The following is a 20,585-nucleotide window of genomic DNA, read 5'->3' as shown; positions in this document are numbered from 1 at the left end:
AGAGTATTCACGTTCTCTGCCATATATAGTCGTCCCTATATAAGCTCACACATTGGAAACCTAAGGCATTTCAACATACATGGACAGGGTATATATTTTATGTGGTCTGATCTCTATATTTGTGAGGCTACTGGCAATACACAGTTCATAAAGATATACTTGAATATGGTCAGAAAGTTTGTTTGTTATATCAACTTTTTGTTTTGTAAAAAAGATGCATTGATTGTCCGCTGAATTTTTGAAGGCAAAGATACAAAAAAGGATGGATAACTAGCCTAGGGATTATATGGTTTGATGTCAAGTTGACCGGAAAGTATCCCATTTACCATGACCGAAGTGTGAATACCATAAGTAGGCCCTAAAGCTATGTACGTGACCATCCAAGCAATTAAGGTGAAATCACTCACCTGTATTTAATGTGTTGTGGTTTGACACCCTATTCATAAAAAGGTTGTTTTTTTCCACAAAATATATTTTAAGCTGGGGGAAAGATTTGACTGGTGATACATCAAAGTACATGTGGTATATGGTTTACTAGTATATTGTTGCCGATACCGTTTATCTTCAAATTTAGACCGACCGGAAAATATTATTCTTTGACATATCATTCGAGTTACCTAGCATGATTTTTCTTCACCAGTGAAACAAAATCTAAAAGTTTAATTACTGGGCGTTGGCTGTATCCATCAATTAACACAGTTTTATTACAGGGCGCTGGCTTTGTCCTTCAACCCAGTTATATTACACGTCGCTAGCTGTGTCCATCAACCCAGTTTTATAACAGGGCACTGGCTGTATCCATCTTTTCATTTGTATTGCTGGTCGGTTGGCTGTATCCATCCACTCTGTTTTTATTACATGCATGGCGATGGGGTGTTTTCATTCTCTTGGTTTTATTACAGTCATTGGTTATATTCACCCAATCGGTTTTATTTCTGGGCAGTTGGCTGTATCCATCAACTCAGTGTTGGTACATGCGATTTGCTGTATCCACCTCCTCAGCTTTATCACAGGGCGTTAGGTTATATCCTTCCACTCATTTCTGTTACAAAGCGGTTTGTTGTACATGACGACATTACATGACGACAAACCCAATCCACTGGCAGCCGTATATGGACAGCCTTTCAAAGTTATCACAGACGTATTTTTTACTGCCATTTTTGTATCTGGAGAGCATTTGGTTTGTGTGTAGATGTCGCAGGACTGGCGTACGTAAAGATTATTTGTTGAAAAGCACAAAAGCCAAAATGCGGTTTTCGTTCTTCTGCATCTATCCAACACCTGTCATATATTATTATATGTGGTCAAGCGAAAACAACTTCTTTTTGCTTTTCCTGTCGTATAACTTACGTAAATGTGGTGGGATTAATCGCCTTCTTCCATTACTCAGGGAAAATCATAAATAACTTTGAGTGTACAGGTCCCATCTATAGTATAACTGTAAGTCAAATCGAAATAGGGTATTTTAGTAGAGTTATTTCCCTTTACCTGCAGATATGTTCGAACCTTATCCTAAGCAAGCCTTCCGATGACTGCCTCTTGGGAAATGAGGTCACCGGGTCGAATCCACATGTGGCTACTTTGACTTCGGCTCGGCGTCAGAGTTTGTCATATAGGCTGGCACGTTGCTTTGTCCGTTAGGCTTTAATCGGTTACCTCCACCCATAAACCTGACCATTTAATGTACAATGTGGTGTTTGTGGCATCTTCGCTTGGCAATAATCATTACGTGTACAACGTCTTATCTTATCATTAGGTAGACAACTAAGTGGTGAGTGGTTTCTGCGCTGTTTAACTTTGTGTTAAAGGTTTCTGGGCTTGTAACTTATCATTGGATGTACAACATGGTGTTTGTGGTTTCTTCGCTTGTAACTTATCATTAGATGTACAACGTCGAGTTAATGGTTTCTTCTTTTGTAAATTATCATTAGACATACAGCGTGGAGTTCGTGGTTTCTGCGCTTGTAACGTACCATTAGATGAACAACTTGGCGTTAGTGGTTTCCTCGCTTGTAACTTATCATTAGATTACAAAATGGAGCTTGTGGTTTCTTCGTTTGTAACGTATCATTAGATGGTTAACTTAGAGTTAGAGGTTTCTGGTCTTCTAACTTATCATCAGAGGTACAACGTGGAGTTAGTGGTTTCTTCGCGTGCAACTCATCATTAGAGGTGTAACTTTGTGTTAGAGGTTTCTGGGCTTGTAACTTATCATTACATATACAACGTGGAGGTAGTGGTTTCTTTGCTTGTAACTCATCATTGCCTATAAAACTTCCAGTTAGTGGTTTCTTTTCTTGTAACTTATCATTAAATGAACAACTTCGAGTTAGTGGTGTCTGCGCTTGTAGCATATTATTAGATGTACAACGTGGAGTTAGTGGTTTTTTCGCTTGTAACTCATCATTAGAGGTGTAACGTTGTGTTAGAGGTTTCTTTGCTTGTAACTTATCATTACATATAAACTTCGAGTTAGTGGTTTCTTTTCTTGTAACTTATCATTAAATGTACAAATTCGAGTTAGTGATGTCTGCGCTTGTAGCATATTATTAGTTGTACAACGTGAAGTTATTGGTTTCTTCGCTTGTAACTTATTAGATATACAACTTGGTGTTTGTGGTTTCTGGGCTTGTAGCTTACCATTGCATATACAACGTGGAGGTAGTGGTTTCTTAGTTTTTAATTTATCATTAGATATACAACTTGGTGTTTGTGGTTTCTTTTCTTGTAACTTATCATTAAATGTACAACTTCGAGTTAGTGGTGTCTGCGCTTGTAGCATATTATTAGATATACAATGTGGAGTTAATGGTTTCTTCTCTTGTAACTTAGTAGATATATAGGTGTTTGTGATTTCTGGTCTTGTAGCTTACCATTAGATATACAACGTGGAGTTTTTTCGTTTGTAACTCATCATTAGAGGTGTAACTTTGTGTTAGAGGTTTCTGGGCTTGTAACTGATCATTACATATACAACGTGGAGGTAGTGGTTTCTTCGCGTGTAACTTATCACTAGATTACAACATGGTGTTAGAGTGGTATCTGCGCTTCTAACTTATCATCGGATGTACAACGCGGAGTTAGTGATTTCTGGGCTTGTAACTTATCATTAGCTAAAAAAAAACTTGGTGATCTTGACTTCTAGACTTGTAAGTTAAGATCTGATGCACAACATGGTGTTTGTGCCTTCTTTGTTTGTAACTTATCGTGAGATGTTGGTGTAGGCCTAAGTGGTTTCTTACTTCCATTATAACTTAGATTTGATGTACAATGTTGTGTTTGGGGGCATTTTCTCTTGGAAATAATCATTACGCGTGACACCGTGGTGTTTCTGCCTTCTTCGCTTGTAACATAATAGTTACAAAGCCTGTAGTGTTCATGATTTCTTTACAAGACAATCCAATACATCTAGAAAAAGGTAACAACAGGCTTCCTACAGCACATAGCACTAATTATAACACGCACAACACGGTGTTCATGCTTTACTTGAACCATTACGTCCAGAATAATAGCTTCCTTTCCTGGCAACAATTATCTCGAGCACAAAACGATATCAACAGTTTAGTACAAATCACTGTACATATATAGCGCAATATCATGAATGTTTTGGTATATGGCGCTAGTGACCCTCATCGATGTTGTTGGTTACACAGAGGTTTTATGGCAGAAAAAAGACTCCACTAAAATTTGTATGGGTAAAATATATTCTCTCAGTGTAAAAATATAGTTGTCTGTTTAAGTTTAGGAAAGTGAATTAAGTAAAAGAAGTACATAATTTACTTGGATGGACTTACTGTTTTCATTCACAAGAGACACGTGTAAATTAGTAAGATTTTTATATCCTTACATTTCTGGCGCATTTGCATAAAAACATAGTAATGTAGCCGTTATGTTACCTGTCGAATACAGTATGTGAAAAAACAATTTCGGGGCCGGGGCTATACAAGTATTTCCTGCATGGGGGTCGCAATTTCTCCAAGGGAACATCATCCACTTCATATAACAATTTTCTTTACACAACTGTTTCTCAGTAATCTTAAATAATGTATAATGTGGCTGCTACTAGTATTTCTACCTTTTTACTGTTAAAAAACAAAACAAATCAGTTATCAAGCCTGAATGAAAAACTAATGCGCATCGGAGACTGAGACAAGTGACTATCTGTCAATGGTTTTCAAAACTGCAATCATCTAACTATAAATATAACAAATCATGCATGTTAACATCAAAGAAATGTGACAGTGTCGATTTTTCTAGATGTAGCCTACCATCATGCACTGTTACAGTCAAATGACTAATGTTGACAAAAAATGGAGGACATAAATCATAGTGTACTGTTCCTGTCAGCGTCTGCCTGTCTCCTTCTCACCCAGTATGACTGTATGTTTATTAACATCCGGTGTTTAATCTGGCATCTAATAAGAGGCGGTTTCAGATCTCTGAAAACCAGTTACTGATATGACATATCGACACACCATACTATCATTATCGTGATTTATTTAAGCAGCACACATCACATACGGGACAGGTCGTCAGCATCCGACAAAAGTTCTGTGATATACCTGGGCATTACGGTTACCGTTTCCTCCAATAAAACCGAACGCTATCGCGTGAATGAAAAGAAATCGCGAGTATGGTGAAACAGTTAAGAATCATTCAACCATCCTTGAATTGAACTCTTGAATTAAACATTCTTGAGACTGCAGGCCACTGCACTGAAGATTCGATGCACTTAATTTAACTTAACTTAATTATGTTAAAGCATGGTCCTTCATACATCAAAACTAGCTCTCAATATTTCGATCTTTGCTTACAGCTACCAAAGTATAAGAGAGTAAAAGTGAAGATATTTAGAGATATATCAAAATGCATATCAGCGTGAGTCGACATTAAAATGATCCCAAGGAAAGATCCCAAGACATTGCATTTACACTGATTATTACGAATTTGATATCATGGAATCATCATTGTCAGAATGTCGCAGATAAAAACACACGCCATGTTAACGTCGCTCTTTATAATATATTTATATAGACAGCAAATTTCACGAAGTGTCTTCGAATATATCGGGTGGGCCTAAAAAAAATGGGTGATGCTGCATTGCTGTTCAAAACCTTTCAGACTTTAGACGTTCAGATGGCATGATTTTGTTAATATACTGGCCAATTTTTAAGGTCATAGCTTGAGTAGTCTGTACACAGGGTTAAAATGAAAACATAGCCTCAAAAACGCACGCTTCGGTGGCCCACATTGCATCACCTGTCAGATGTCATGAGAAGAGCGCGCGCTGCACCTGTGTGACACGCGTCAATCAAGTGTCGTCTGGAAAAATTGACTGGCTCTAGTGTCAGAGAAACTCTTCTGTCAGATAGGAACAAGTTTGGCTCAATCAAGATGGTTTTCTAAGCGGCGGACAAGGAATTGACCGCAACATGTTTCCATGAAAAGGGTTGGAGAGGGGCAAAAATTGTGAAAGAATTCCCGGTGAAAAACTGGAATAAAAGTTCCCTTAACAATGTGATCAGAAAGTTAGAAAGAACAGGTTCTAGAAAGGAAGTCAGGCAGTGGACGACCAAAAACTGTTTGCTCGGAAGAAAATCTTCAGTATGTGGAAGAGGAACTTTGCTCCCAGGAAGACAATCCCGCCGCTCACAAATCGCAGAGACAGATTGCAAGGAACCTTGGAGTATCTCGGACTTCTTTGAGAAATATGACAAAAGAACAGGGATTAAAATCGTACAAGCGAATACGGACTTCATGGCGGGATGAAACGGTTAAACAGAAAAGAAAAACGCGCTGCAGAAACCTTGATGATAAGTTTTCGACGGAGAAGGTGAAGAAAATTGGTTTCACGGATGAAAAAGACTTTCCAAATGAGAATGCACGCAATAGACAAAACGATCGCGTTTATGGCAAACGAAAGCGGGACATTCATGTTAGGAGGCTGTAGCATGAATCAAGTTGGTTTACAAAGAAGTTGATGGTTTCTGGCGGAGTTTGTTGGCGCGGAATAACCCGCATACATTTTATGGATACCGAAAAGACTAAGGTGAATTCCGAAAATTACATGAAACTTCTCGATCGTGGCCTGCTCCCTGATTTTCGCCGGTTGTACCCAGAAAATGACTTTGTCTTCCAGCAAGACAGCACGCCATCCCATGCCTGCCGTGCAACACAGCAGCATCTTGAGGAAGTGACTCCTTTACTCATAACTAAGTACGAGTCGCCACCGCAAAGCCCCGGCTGCAATCCCATGGACCTTTCTCTGAGCGAGAAGGTTTATGACGGTCGCATGAAAAAATTCACTGAGGATGAACTGAAAGCACGCATCAAGAACTGCTGGAAAAAAATGACTCTCAAGGAGATTCGGGACTCAATCAGTTCATAAAAGAAACGTTTGCGCGCCGTCTACCGACAAGATGGAGGACTATTTGATCACCTTTTCAAGTAAAACAATGTAGAACATCATTTTGAAATGCCCAGAACATGCGTTTTTGACTCTATTTTGATTTTGGTCCCATGAACAGAAATTTTAAAGGATCAAATAGAAATTTGGTCTGTATAGTTAGGACATAATGGCTCTTGAGTGCGTAAATGTTTAGAAGCTGACGTAAGAGGGTTTCGGACATGTTGAGTGTCAAAGTAGGCCTACGGCCTATTTTTTTATGCCCACCCGATACATCTATTGCTAAGACCTTGAGAGATAATAAAGTTGGATTACCTTACAGGCTTGATTCTTTGTATTTTGACGTTGAAATGTATGTTTAAACTAAATTATAAGTATAATTCTTCAATTTTATTCCTAAGAATTACCGAGGATTCATTGAACCACAAGTTGTCCTTTCGATATATACACAAAAAACCTTTTAATTCACCTTCATGAGATATACAACTTCAAAGACTGTGTTCAACCTGTTTAAATCATAGAAGCTTTCATTTTTAAATACCAAAATTCTCTCAGATATGACTCTTTATCCGCATACACTGTGTACGTAATTTTAAGTTCTCGATGTAGAGAACAACGCCATAAAGTAGGAGAGAGACACGACGTGTATTCTGTATCAACAACATGGAGGCAGCGCCCCTACAATCACGTGATATATAACAGCGCCACTGAATATAGGTAGAATTATTCCCCTTGAATAGTGGATGCCACATTTCCCCTCTCGTTTAAAAAGATACAACAACTAAATATATGTTAGCATCCACGACTTAAAACTAAATACGAATCACAATGAATAACTGACTAATGAACGAAATCGAACTCTGTTCCTAAACGTCGATTTAAACAATGACAAAACGTCTTACCAATACATTTTAAACCAACAGAACATCCTATAGTGTTCACTACAATCTGATCCAAGCATTCCTAACAACCTCAGCTTCTTTCAGTTTCAACGTTCAATTCTTTATGTCCACCACAAAGTCTTTTGCCCACACTGGCGGATGCCTGCTTTTACGAGTACCAGCGCTCGGTTTGGGAGTAACCGCCGGTCAAGGTTGTACGGGATGACATGTCAGCTCGATGACATCCGCGTCCTTCAGACGTCTCAGTTCATTAGATATGTCGTCACGAATCGTAAAGGGTAACCAACGGAGTTTGGACTGAACGGGAGCTGCGTCAGGTCGTAGCTTTATCGCGTGCCAAACCACTTTGCCTTTCCAAACTTGTCTGAAAATAAATTTGGAAATTCATTAGCGAACGTGGTCTTAGATTCCTCATTTACCCTAGGGTTTCTGTTTCTTGCCGTCTGAACAGCCGGGTTGGAAATCTTCGGCGTACTAACATTTGTAGACAAACATGAGAGTGAACTACACTGTATTATGATATCAAGGGCCTGTATGAAATCGTTCCCGGACAGACTCGTACCTTGCTCAACAACAATGAAATTGGCTGGGCTTCATTTGTGTTTATATGTAACGTTAGCCTTGAAACAAACAGCAGTAAGTAAGAAGTGTACCCAGTAATTGAACTAGTATAAGGCTGTACAGCCTGTCTTAAAAAATGTTTATCCAACAGTTCTGTTGACAGGATGGAAGCTTCTGAGCCTCTATCGACCATCAGATTCAGAGGGACGTTGTTCACACTCACATTACACTTCACTTTGGAAGTAGGTTGCCTTGTTTTGGTGCTGGGGCAGTGACGGCCATTGGTCAGGTGTCGATATCAACATTTAGGTGAATTTTCTGTAGGTTTCAGCTGAGGTTTGCTCTGGGGCTGTTATTTAGAACGATTATAACGTACCTCAGCGCCGGCAGAATCCACACTGGTGCCAGTGAGAGTTTGGGCCTCTTTCATAGCGGACTCTGCTGAGCAGGCCATTTGAATTGCTTTTGTTCATTGTTAAATCAATTTCAATCAGTAATCTATGTAATTCTGGGGCTGAAAATTTTTCCGATCAGCTGATCGCGTATCATCTCGTCTTGTAAAGTCCCACAGTCACAAGTGGACGCTAATTCACGCAGTGTGGCAATGTAGGAAACTACCGTCTCGTGACTGCGATGACCTTGTGTAACAACGTTGACCACAGGAGAAAAATGTTTCTTTAATGCCACCATAGCACTTTCGTTGGCATTTTCCCCTGGGGAAGGAGGTAGGGTGTAGTAGATTCTTTGGCCTTCTGCACCGAGAAAATGAAGTAAACTTGCAGTCTTTCTCTCGCTGCTAGTGTACTCCATTTGTACACTAGGCCTTCAAATAGTTAGTAAACAACCGCTGCCACTGCGGCCACGGTCCGGCATCGGGTGAAGGGGGAAATTGAACGGGTGCGTCAATCCTCAAAACCATCATCGTAAATAATGAACAAATCAGAAAATGTGTAGCAGAAATTGTAACTTAGCTAAAGTGAACTGTAGTAAATTCTTCCGTGATCGTTGTCGCCAAATATGGTGGTTTGATGGAAGGAACAAGGCTTTAAAGTAGGAGAGAGACAGGACGTGTATTATGTATCAACAACATGGAGGCAGCTCCACTACAATCACGTGATAGCAGCGCCACTGAATATAGTTAGAATTATTCCCCTTGAATAGTGTTTGCCTCACACACCTGACGCGAGGGCTGGATTCGAACGCCCGACCTCACTGGTCACGAGCCGGCCTGTCAGACCTCTTAGCCAGAAAGGGCCCCCTTTCTTCAAAAGATGTGATAATAAACCTGAAATACGAAAAGTTATGAGAATTTTACCACTTTTCCACTACATCAGGGTCCATACAGATGTCGTATGTCAAAGGCACATCAACACATCACCATTTATAAATAACTCAATGACTCAGGTCTTTGGCAAATGTTCAAATCTTCATTTTTTTTTATTACGCGACTCACAAAAAAGTCCAACTGTCGACATTAATTTAAAGTCCTCAGATTTTGCCTGTTGTTATCTCATTATTCTTTTAACGTCTCAAAATCCACAGATCATGGCGACCTGAATAACATTCCAATGAATTTAGCACCGGACTGTTCGTAAATACAAGAAGGAAGAAACCGTACTTTATCTCTTTGAATTTTATATAAACATATCGTCCATGTTTACGTCGTATTGGTGATGTAACTGTTTTCAAAACAAATTACTAGATACTATTCCGTTGTCTGCATAGGCCTATACATAAACATTTGCCACGAAAGCATAACTAAAACATACAGACATCTTTTTCCTCAGATAGTGTTAACATTTTTTAAAATTTAGTTTAATTTATAGTCTTTTTAATACAACAAACGGGATGTGCGTGGTGCGAGTCCTATCTTATAAAAACACAAGCTGTTACTTTCAGGTTCTTCGCCACATACAGATATTACACACTTACATGTCTTTTCATCTTAATGCATATTTACCCCATGAATCAGATTTCCAGACTAAAAGCTTGGGTTTTGTTTACTCTAAGTGTTGAAATACTTCCGTCAACATCATGAGATCTTTATAAAACATAAATAGAACCTAACGTCATCTAAAAGATTATGCGCAGTAGCCTAAATTCACTGAGGCGTGCAGTGTTTATGATGACCATAGAAGATAAGACACACTGAAGAAAATACATGCAATGCGTTCTACATGTAACCACACATATTGCCTCAATGTCTGGGCATACACTGGAAACACATCAATTGGTATCTGCAAAATAACATTATTGTATGGCTTTCCATGACAGGTGAACAACGAAGAAGTGGATTTGGAATCTGTATATGCATAGACTGTGAAGTATTTAGTCGTCATTCATATCTCAAGCTTTTGACCTGTGTTCGCGACGGAAGTAGGTCTCCCATGTTTCGTCGGTCAGTGTTTACAAACAAATGCAAACCGACCGTTAACCGTCCTACAGTGCACATCTACAGCTACTCGCAATAACTGCTCCCCCACTCACCTTCTCAACGCGCATGTGCACTAAAAATATTATTCTTAAGCTGTACACGTGAGTGATCTCAAAACATCAACAAACCAAGTGTGTATGCCGAGAATAGCACTGATGATATCACGAGTCCAGTAAATGCAGACGGATACGACCGAAAAATTGGCGCCTTTTTCCCCACTCCTTTGTTACTGAGCTGGCCTTGTGAAATATACTCGCCATGTTATCAAGGCTTTTATATAATTATATTCAATTAAAAATTATGTACTATACCAAGATTTTGTTTTAATACAAATGATCGGTAAATCAAAATTTGCTATAAGATAAATTCATACTTTAACTTATGATCACATTATTTCATTTTCTGAACAACGAATGTTATGCTTCGTGAACGCCCTAAGGCCGTAGTAAGCCAAATGAAAAGTAGAACACACACTTCTGAACACAACAAAATTCAAATGCTCAGTTTAAGTTTTTTTTAATCATTAATTCAAAAAACCACTGTAATGGGAGCGTAGAATACATTGTTCATGCAAATAAAACAGTTAGATGCACTATCGTTTTCAAGTATAACTATCTTACATAAACGTCGTTGTAAACCAATGAAACAGCGCACATACGCAATGAAAGTATAAAAGTATAACATAATACAAACCAGGATTTGCACGCTATGCTAGTATCACATGAAAAAGCCTCTAGAGAAAACCCCTTAAAACATGACACCATTAAAACAGGCACAGGCATGCCGTCAGTTACTCTGTGTTTAGAAAGTACTCCATGGTGTCACAATTGTGGCTCCTCCTTAACAAACATATACATATTAATAGAGAATGCAATGATGACACTGAAAATAAGAAATAGATATAATGTTAGCATATCCTTTTGCATGCCACCTATTCCTGAAAATATCAAACTACATAAACTTGATGCTCACAGATGGTAATGAACAGTGGTTTTGCCTTTCAGAGTTCAATACTCAGGGTGGAACGAAAAATCTACTTTGCTTTCTAAAAATGCTCTCAACAAAATTTGATAACTGAAGCCTTAATTACGTTAAAAGCTCAAACAGCTCAAAACAGCTACAATTGCACAACCTGTTAAGTCTATACAGTTACAAATCTGTATGCATTGTACTAACTCAAGCTTTCAAGTACAATTATGTCTTAGCAATGAAACTGTTGTCACATATCCCAGGGATTTTCACACTGGTGCAAAATATTCACAAGTTAACAACTACTATTCATGGAGTCAGTTGGTAAACTGAACGTTTATTATTTAGCACATTTTTGAATGTCCAGAATGATGAGAACACATTTAAGTTTACCTGTCACATCAATTATGAAATCAACCATAATGTGTAAAAGAGCTCTAGCTGATTATCCAATAGATACCTCACAAAAAATACAGATTCACAACCTCAAAATATGACATAAGTAAAGTTACCATTAGCATTTGTGTCTGTAGGACAATAAGTTGTGGGAAAGAAACACCTTAACATGCTCTGGCCAGAGTCTTCTTTAAAAATATGAGGTATGCAAAGAAAGTAATAAACAAAACAAAATCATATAAAAGCAGTATAATCTCACCAAAGACTAGATGAAACTGTGTAATAAATAAGAATTCTCCCTAACTATGATTTAGACAGCACTAGTTTGATACATGAAAGCTATTTATAGACTGGAGATTTCAGATCTGGCAGATCCTAGTGTAAGGTTCTAAATTAAATACTACTCTACATATCACAACATCCAAATTTTACAGCTAAGAATAACAAATCAAAATGACAAAATTACAAATCAGAAATGTAACATTTTAAGATAGTACTCATATGTGACTCTTTTGCAAAGGATATGTAAAAAAAAAAATATTTCTCTCTCCAGCACACAAAACAACTTATGCATGTAAGTTAAACATCATGAAACACAATGAACAAACAAATGGACAGAAAATATATACATCATCAAGAACACCAATAAAAAGGGAAGACATTCAGGAATGTCATTTCACAATCTGTGAACAGATATCTTCCCTTGGAATGTAGCTGATACCAGATAAAATGGCATTAAGTCTACAGCCGTTTTGTGCTGCTGATGTCAATCAACAGTTACTAAGGTAAGTTTACCTTAATGGAATAATTATCTTGAGTAAAAACTCCCAAAAAAATACTGAAGTGAACTGCAGGTTCACTTCAGATACCAGTATAACAAAATAGAAACACCTGTGCACTGGTATGTTTTTTGGAAAGTAACTCAGACGTTGCTGCTAACGTGTGCATATATAAAATCTTGATTTTTTATGCCATTATATGGAACAAAAAGACTGGATTAAATGAACCCATATATATACATGTATGTACTTGTATTAGGCGGGTAATATTACATGTACATGGAATCCCAGAATGCCCAGCACAGTTACAACAAATCTATAAACCAGTGATTACATAGGCTGATGTCATCTCGGTGAGATTTACACTCAAAATATACTTGAGAACTTATCAAAACAGTACAGTGCAAGAAGTTTAATTTGTTTCACATGCTCTCTCTTAACACTCCTTACTTAACATTTTGATTCATTTAATGTTGTAACATATACATATTGCTCAATATTAACAGCAAAAGGCCAATCCTTTCACAAAATCAAGTGACAAGGACTCCATAAAGATATGTGCATCTCATACTACCACCATTTTGTTCTGATAGCCGCCTGTTTCAATAGGCATACAGACACATTGTACCTTGTTTATATGCATAAACACAACATCATCTTTCACACGGTGAGACGGTTTCCAAGGTAACACTAAATGAATATGCATATTACACGTCCACTCTGCACACAAGATTGACCTACATGTAAAAGTCTTGAATATACACTTTATAGGAGATGAATCATTAGCCTCCAAGCGATCCCACATAACACAAACATATATAGACACTTAATATATACAGGTACATGCATCAAGCATGAAATCATTAAGTAATTACAAGTAACAAATCTTGTTTAAATTAACCATTTGGCAACTTTGCGATTTCCTCCAAAACTTTGCAGTAAATACAAAAAATACAAGACATTCTGATCAACTAATGAATAACAAAGTAACCTTTCAGGGACACCCATATGTGTAATATGATTCTGGTGGTGTTCTTTCAATGCAGTTTTAATGAAATATTTATCACATTTCCCTATACCCATATCCACATAAATGGATGTGAATTGCAATGAACTCAAATTTAACTTAATCAAGAAATAAATTTAGAAAACATACTGTTTGAGAATTGAATGATGTTCCGCAAGGAAAGCCCAATGGTTAATACAGATGCGGTGTTCACTTAAAGTTATATTTGTGCACTTGGGTAAGATACTTGTAAAGTTGTGACACGTGTATACTCACGGCCACAATAATCACCAGGTTCAATTTTCCCCTTTTCTGTATCATAAAAATAAATGTACTGGTGACCATCATGACTGGCCAGGAATGCAATTTTACCATCTAGAATATCAACATAGCGGAATATATGCCCAATATCTGGAGGAGTGGGTGTGATCTCAGTCCACTGATGAGTTGCTAAGTCATACATCTCATTTGCCAAGCAGTCCGAAATTGTGGCCACATCGTGGGCCGTTCTTCCTCCAATGACTATAAGCTTCCCGTTGACAGGGGTCATACTGTGACCTTGGCGGTTGTGGAGCATAGAGGGCAATGGTTGCCAAGTCCCACCATCCACCTTCAACCTGTAAAAGTAATTCAGTGGAACAGGATCCACAGGATCTGAACTTATACCACCGGACACATACAGGGATCCACTGACAAAGGCAGCGGCCTGGTCGTAGCTGCCATGAGGTAAGGGTGACAGAGGTTTCCAACAGTTCTCTTCAGGCTCATACATTTCCACAGAAGACAAAATGATTTCCTCATCATCTTCTCCGTGAATCATGTGGTGAATCCCACCAATGGCAAAGAGAGCTGTGTCTGAGCTACACATTGCGAAAGATACCCGCTTCTGCAGCAAAGGGGTAAGTTCCACCCAGTCTCTGTAGCGTGGGTCGAAGCGAAACAAGCGGTTAGAGCTGCAGTACTGATGATCATAACCTCCAGCTATATAAAGGAAGTTTCCAATGGTGGCCTGGCTGGTGAACTCTACCTCTGTGTCCAGGCCTCGTGGGGATAACTCCTCTTGGCAGATCCCTGGTGTCTTGGCATCCCTGTACAGTACAATAGTTCCATTGGCTTCCTCAGAGGCTGCCATGATCGTGAGAACTTTCCGTGATCCCCGAGGTAGGTACTTTTTGGAGGTGTAGAGGGACTGGGTGGTCATACTGCAGATGTATCGTCTGGCCTCATCCACCTCCTTGGACACCTCAGGAATGTCCAGCACCTCATCAGGGAGTCTATCCAGCTCTTCCAGCTCCAACATCCCCATCCTCACATGCTCCAGCAGTCTTGGCAGGTACTTTTGGCGGGCATCATAATTCTCATGAACCCAGTCCAGGACAATCTTTAGGATATAGCCTTCACTCATTTCAACATAAATGTTCTCTTTCAGAAAGTTCAGTAGCAACTCAAAGCTTAGATTCTGATAGAACCGTGGCTCTTCGATCAGTGTTGTGAGATTTTCGCCGAGAAATCTTGAAATGTCCCATCTCAGATCTCCTAAGGAATAAAAGTCTGCCAGATGAAGGACTGTATCATAGTTCTCCAGGCTGAGATGCCGAACTAGGAAGTCACAGGATACTTCTAAAATCCACTCCACATGCAAAAATCGAGCAGCCTCAATCACATCCTCAATGTTATCAGGTGATATGGAAACTCGGCCATGGTAAAAGTAATCTAACAGAGCAGAGAATCCATGTGGACTGATTTCAAAAATTTCAATTTCTTTCTGCTCTCTTTCTCTCATGTCAACGCTGAACATAGCTCCAAAATAATCACTCGCCTCAGACAGGACATCCTTGTGAGCCTTGAACTTTGCATCACCAACCTTCAGTTTAATGTCACATTTGTAGTCGTACATTTTAGCCATAACCTTCTTGTGATTCTTGTTTATGTACTTGAGGGTGTTGTCAGTCATGTAGATAAACTCTGGGTCATCTGAGATCTTCTCCATCATTCCTCCTGATGCCATGCTTAAAGATGAATCACTTAGGAATCTTCAATTATTACCCCTGTTAAAGAACAAGAGAAAAACACATCACAAGGTGAAACCTTTAAACGCACAAACATCACTAATCCTCACTTCTGATAAAATATACATTTATAATAAACAATAAACACAATCATTTCACCAACATCCAAAGAGAAGATGAGGCAGTAGCTGTTAGAAATTAATAAGCACCTTCTTTGTGTTTGACTTAGTTTTCTGGCAAACAACTGAATCTCATCCAGTAAGTCCATCCCCAGCAAGGTCCTTACAACCATGTAACACTGTGTTCCATGGTCTACATGTGTGTACCTCACACGAGACAGACAACACATGAGCCTAATGTACCACAGAAACATGAAACGGCAGGCAAACACGCAAGCCTCTCTCACTACGTGATTTCTAAATGGATTAATTACATGTAGCACTTTCCGGATTTTCATTTATTTCACAGTACATTATCCAAAGAGGACAACAGGCCATAAACACCAGCTTCAAGAAAATTATATTCTTTGTATACTTTTTATTAAATAGGGCAGGAATTTGACCCCCTTCATTTGTCCTCAGGTGAAAACACAAATGTGACCTACTTTACCCTCAGATCAAGTACACAGTTGACCACTACCCTCTACCTGTATTTCCTAGCGATATCAGGAAGTGTGTCACTGACCTCTGCAAGAGGTCAAAAGCATGGGATGTGTGTTCACACTTAGCTCTGGAATACTAACTATGAAAAAAAAAAAAAAAAGAAATGCTACATTTCTTCTCATATTATATTTTCAGAATGTATTAAATAATAGTTACCTTCATTAAATGATTAAGCATTTTATGAACATCATTAAATATGTTTACATTTTAACTACAAAGGTTTGACTTTCACACTGGTGGGATCATGAACACGAATCAGACCAAGAGCCAAGTAATCTGGGAAATCTGATGCTCTACATCATAACAGTATGTTAGCTTTATACCTAGTGTACCTAGAACATAACACTGTATATATCCCACATGGTGCTGGCACTGACTCCAGACAACATCATTAATCATAGATTTACAAATGTTAAACCAATTTTTAAAATTGATAAATCAAATGCCCAACTAAGTCACAATATATTTGGCCTATGTGAAAAAAATACTTTGTCCACTATAGGGCCCTATGTCCTAACTGTCATGTATATAAACCACAGCTTAATTTCAGCCTAGATAGGAGTGGGGCATTAAATTTACCCAAAATTACAGTTAATAATTTCGCCTCTGCATTTTTATAACTTGTCACCAAATATGATCATTGCAGTAGTAAGACATGCTTTCAGGTCAACCGTACAAACCATAACAAATCAAAAGTGTGTATTGATATTTAACAGGAGTCAAACAAAGACAACAAATCAAAATAAAGGATCTTGGTTGTAGTATTTGATACAGATGTATAACTATAAAGACCTGAAGACATCATGATTATTTACCTGTAAGTCACGGTGGTCTCAATAGTCCGTCTTTCGTTTTTTTCCCTTTGGGTCTTAGGCAGCAGATATGATGATGTCACCTGGTACAAGAAATAAACCCTTTGTCATCAAAATAAAAACAACCGATTTTTCCCCAGACTATTATCGTCTGACGTGGGCGACGTTTAGATCTGAATCCATTCCAGGAGTGAATCTTTTAATTCTTCTGCCCAGTTGGTGTACTAACGAGTATACGTAAGTTCCCTTGTATTTACTTCTTAGACATATTACAGATTACGTAGTTAACATACACCACGACATTGTAGCACTTACCACCTGCAAGGGAAGTTTGCGCGATTTTAAGGTCAGCGGCCTTGACATTCACCTTCGAAGCTGGGGAGCAGGCATTACCTGAGTTATGCTTCCATCACGTGGATACCCACGCAAGTGCGCGTGCACGAGTGCATGGCACCAGTTCCCGCGGATGGGCAGATGCTGACGTGACGAACGCTACAGTTCCTCAACCGTGTTAAAGCCAAATATACAACGTCCTTTAAAAGTTTTCCATTTAAGAAATACATGTCACAGTATTAGGACTATTTTCCCCTCATGGTAGAGTGTTCCTCAATTACAAACCGAAAATTTTTGTTATTTTTTTGTATTTTTAAAAACAGTTAAATTACTCGACGGTTGTAACTGCTATATGGATGGAGGAAGCTAGGGGGCCTGTAACAGGATTCAACAACGGGTCTTTGACACAGAATTTACCCGTGGACCAAGATCAATGGCGGTGTATGTCATACTAAACGAATTTCATGTGACCGGCTTTACAGTTCTGTGAGTGAGTGAAATTTAATATTTGGCGTGTTGGTACGAGAGTATGGAGTGTATTGTAATCAGTGCACTGAGAACTGAAAGGCGAGGGAGTGCATGTCAGGGGTTCACGGGCCAAAATTGGGATATAGCCATTACCTCGTATATAGGATATATCCTAGCGAAAAAACAAACCACCAGAACTAACACAGTACATTAAGTCTACGAAATTAGGACGCGGATTCATGCATGCATGCAAAAAGAAACAGCCTTCAATATTAAGCTTTGAGGGAAAGACGGAATGTGTGCTCTAGGAAAATGAATGAAATTAGTACCCAGATTGTGTACCATGCTAGTTTATAATTTGTTGATAATCAAAATACGTAGGCCTATATGTGTCGCCTCTATAAGGCCCCGGGTTAAATCAAAACAGCCAGCCGAAGTAATGCGTACAACACAATATATTTGCTATTTAGCGATTTGAAGGTATTGTCTAAATAGAAGCTAACTATCACTGCCAGGGTCATGTTATGTTTACAACACAATATATTCCAGTGGCATCGGAAGCAGTATGGCCGGTGTAATCGTTGTTATGCTTTTTATACAAAACGAAAGCGCTAGCATAGCAGCGCTAATTAGCAAATAGGCCTATATTGTCTTTTAACCACCGCTGACCCGGCGCGAATACGAATGTCTTTTTCGATGCCTATATATCTAACACTATGCACCGCACATGTGTGTCCTATTCACTGAAAGTCAAAGAGAAACGATGAATAACCACGTATTGAGATAAAAGGAGGTCTTCATGTTTAAAAACTAAATTCACCAGTGATGGTCACTTAAATCATATTTACCTATTTTGACTGAAAGAAGTTGACAGGTGCTCCACGCTTTGTTCTCCAGTGGAAGTTTTCCCTTATGGGCGTTCTCTACATTTAGGTAGGCCTGTTACCCAATCCTACTGGTCAGATACATCCATCCATGTACTAGAAATGCACACTCTCCATGAATTTTGTGTTTTACTTGCGAGTGTTGAGGTCATTAAAACTATAAGTTTTAACTTAGTCTACGTCATAGGCTTTATGTATGTAGCTTTTCGTAGTGTATATTTTTACCGACAAAGGGTAATTGTGAAATTCATGTATATATTTATAGCATGAAAGTGTGCTATAACGTTAAAGCCACTGATGCTCATGTTCGTGCCGTTGGTGCGCTTGTCTGTAACACTGGAGCCAGAGGTGTGGGTGTCTATAATCTTGGAGTCTAAGGTGTGGGTGCCTGTATAATATTGGAGACACGGGTGTGGGTGCCTGTATAATCTTGGAGACACAGGTGTGGGTGCCTGTATAATCTTGGAGACACAGGTGTGGGTGCCTGTATAATCTTGGATACACAGGTTTGGGTGCCTGTATAATCATGGAGACACAGGTGTGGGTGCCTGTATAATCTTGGAGACACGGGTGTGGGTGCCTGTATAATCGTGGAGACACAGGTGTGGGTGCCTGTATAATCTTGGAGACACAGATGTGAGTGCCTGTATAATCTTGGAGACACAGGTTTGGGTGCCTGTATAATCTTGGAGACACAGGTGTGGATGCCGGTATAATCGTGGAGACACAGGTGTGGGTGCCTGTATAATCTTGGAGACTCAGGTGTGGGTGCCTGTATAACCTTGGAGACACAGGTGTGGATGCCTGTAATCTTGGAGACACAGGTGTGGGTGCCTGTATAATCTTGGAGACACAGGTGTGGGTGCCTGTATAATCTTGGACACACAGGTTTGGGTGCCTGTATAATCTTGAAGACACAGGTGTGAGTGCCTGTGTAATCTTGGAGACACAGGTGTGAGTGCCTGTATAATCTTGGACACACAGGTGTGGATGCCGGTATAATCGTGGAGACACAGGTGTGGGTGCCTGTATAATCTTGGAGACTCAGGTGTGGGTGCCTGTATAATCTTGGAGACACAGGTGTGGATGCCTGTAATCTTGGAGACACAGGTGTGGGTGCCTGTATAATCTTGGAGACACAGGTGTGGGTGCCTGTATAATCTTGGACACACAGGTTTGGGTGCCTGTATAATCTTGAAGACACAGGTGTGAGTGCCTGTATAATCGTGGAGACACAGGTGTGAGTGCCTGTATAATCTTGGACACACAGGTGTGGGTGCCTGTATAATCTTGGAGACACAGGTGTGAGTGCCTGTATAATCTTGGAGACACAGGTGTGGGTGCCTGTATAATCTTGGAGACACAGGTGTGAGTGCCTGTATAATCATGGAGACACAGGTTTGGGTGCCGGTATAATCTTGGAGACACAGGTGTGGAAGCCTGTATAATCTTGGAGACACGGGTTTGGGTGCCTGTATAATCTTGGAGACACAGGTGTGGGTGCCTGTATAATCTTGCAGACACAGGTTTGGGTGCCTGTATAATCATGGAGACACAGGTTTGGGTGCCTGTATAATCTTGGAGACTCAGGTGTGGGTGCCTGTATAATCTTGGAGACACAGGTGTGGATGCCTGTATAATCTTGGAAACACAGGTGTGGGTGCCTGTATAATCTTGGAGACACAGGTGTGGGTGCCTGTATAATCTTGGAGACACAGGTGTGAGTGCCTGTATAATCTTGGAGACACAGGTTTGGGTGCCTGTATAATCTTGGAGACACAGGTTTGGGTGCCTGTATAATCTTGGAGACACAGGTGTTTGTGCCTGTATAATCTTGGAGACACAGGTGTGGGTGCCTGTATAATCTTGGACACACAGGTTTGGGTGCCTGTATAATCATGGAGACACAGGTGTGGATGCCTGTATAATCTTGGAGACACAGGTGTGAGTGCCTGTATAATCTT

The 20,585-nt window shown here is 39.5% G+C and overlaps 1 protein-coding gene and 1 long non-coding RNA gene across 2 annotated transcripts; both read right to left on the bottom strand.

The window, feature by feature from the left end:
* Positions 1–6,887: 6,887 nt before the first annotated feature.
* On the bottom strand, positions 6,888–10,266 carry LOC135471716 (uncharacterized). The gene is made up of 3 exons (XR_010444464.1): positions 10,229–10,266; positions 9,047–9,154; positions 6,888–7,672 (listed from the first exon to the last, which is right to left on the bottom strand). It is a non-coding gene; the product is annotated as an uncharacterized LOC135471716 (long non-coding RNA).
* Positions 10,267–10,808: 542 nt separating this feature from the next.
* On the bottom strand, positions 10,809–17,245 carry LOC135469725 (kelch-like protein 36). Its single transcript, XM_064748290.1, has 2 exons — positions 16,940–17,245; positions 10,809–15,501 (listed from the first exon to the last, which is right to left on the bottom strand). The coding sequence occupies exon 2, from the start codon at positions 15,459–15,461 to the stop codon at positions 13,674–13,676; it is 1,788 nt and encodes a 595-aa protein (XP_064604360.1). The 5' UTR covers positions 15,462–15,501; positions 16,940–17,245; the 3' UTR covers positions 10,809–13,673.
* Between the last annotated feature and the right edge of the window lie 3,340 nt (positions 17,246–20,585).

This window comes from Liolophura sinensis, chromosome 7 (genome assembly GCF_032854445.1).
Source record: "Liolophura sinensis isolate JHLJ2023 chromosome 7, CUHK_Ljap_v2, whole genome shotgun sequence".
Taxonomy (NCBI): Eukaryota; Metazoa; Mollusca; class Polyplacophora; order Chitonida; family Chitonidae; genus Liolophura; species Liolophura sinensis.
Note: the sequence above shows the minus strand (reverse complement) of the source record. Positions and strands in the feature narration are given on the sequence as shown.

Bases quoted from the DNA above. Each gene is read 5' to 3' on its own strand.
- LOC135469725 (XM_064748290.1), bottom strand. From the start codon at position 15,461: ATGGCATCAGGAGGAATGATGGAGAAGATCTCAGATGACCCAGAGTTT.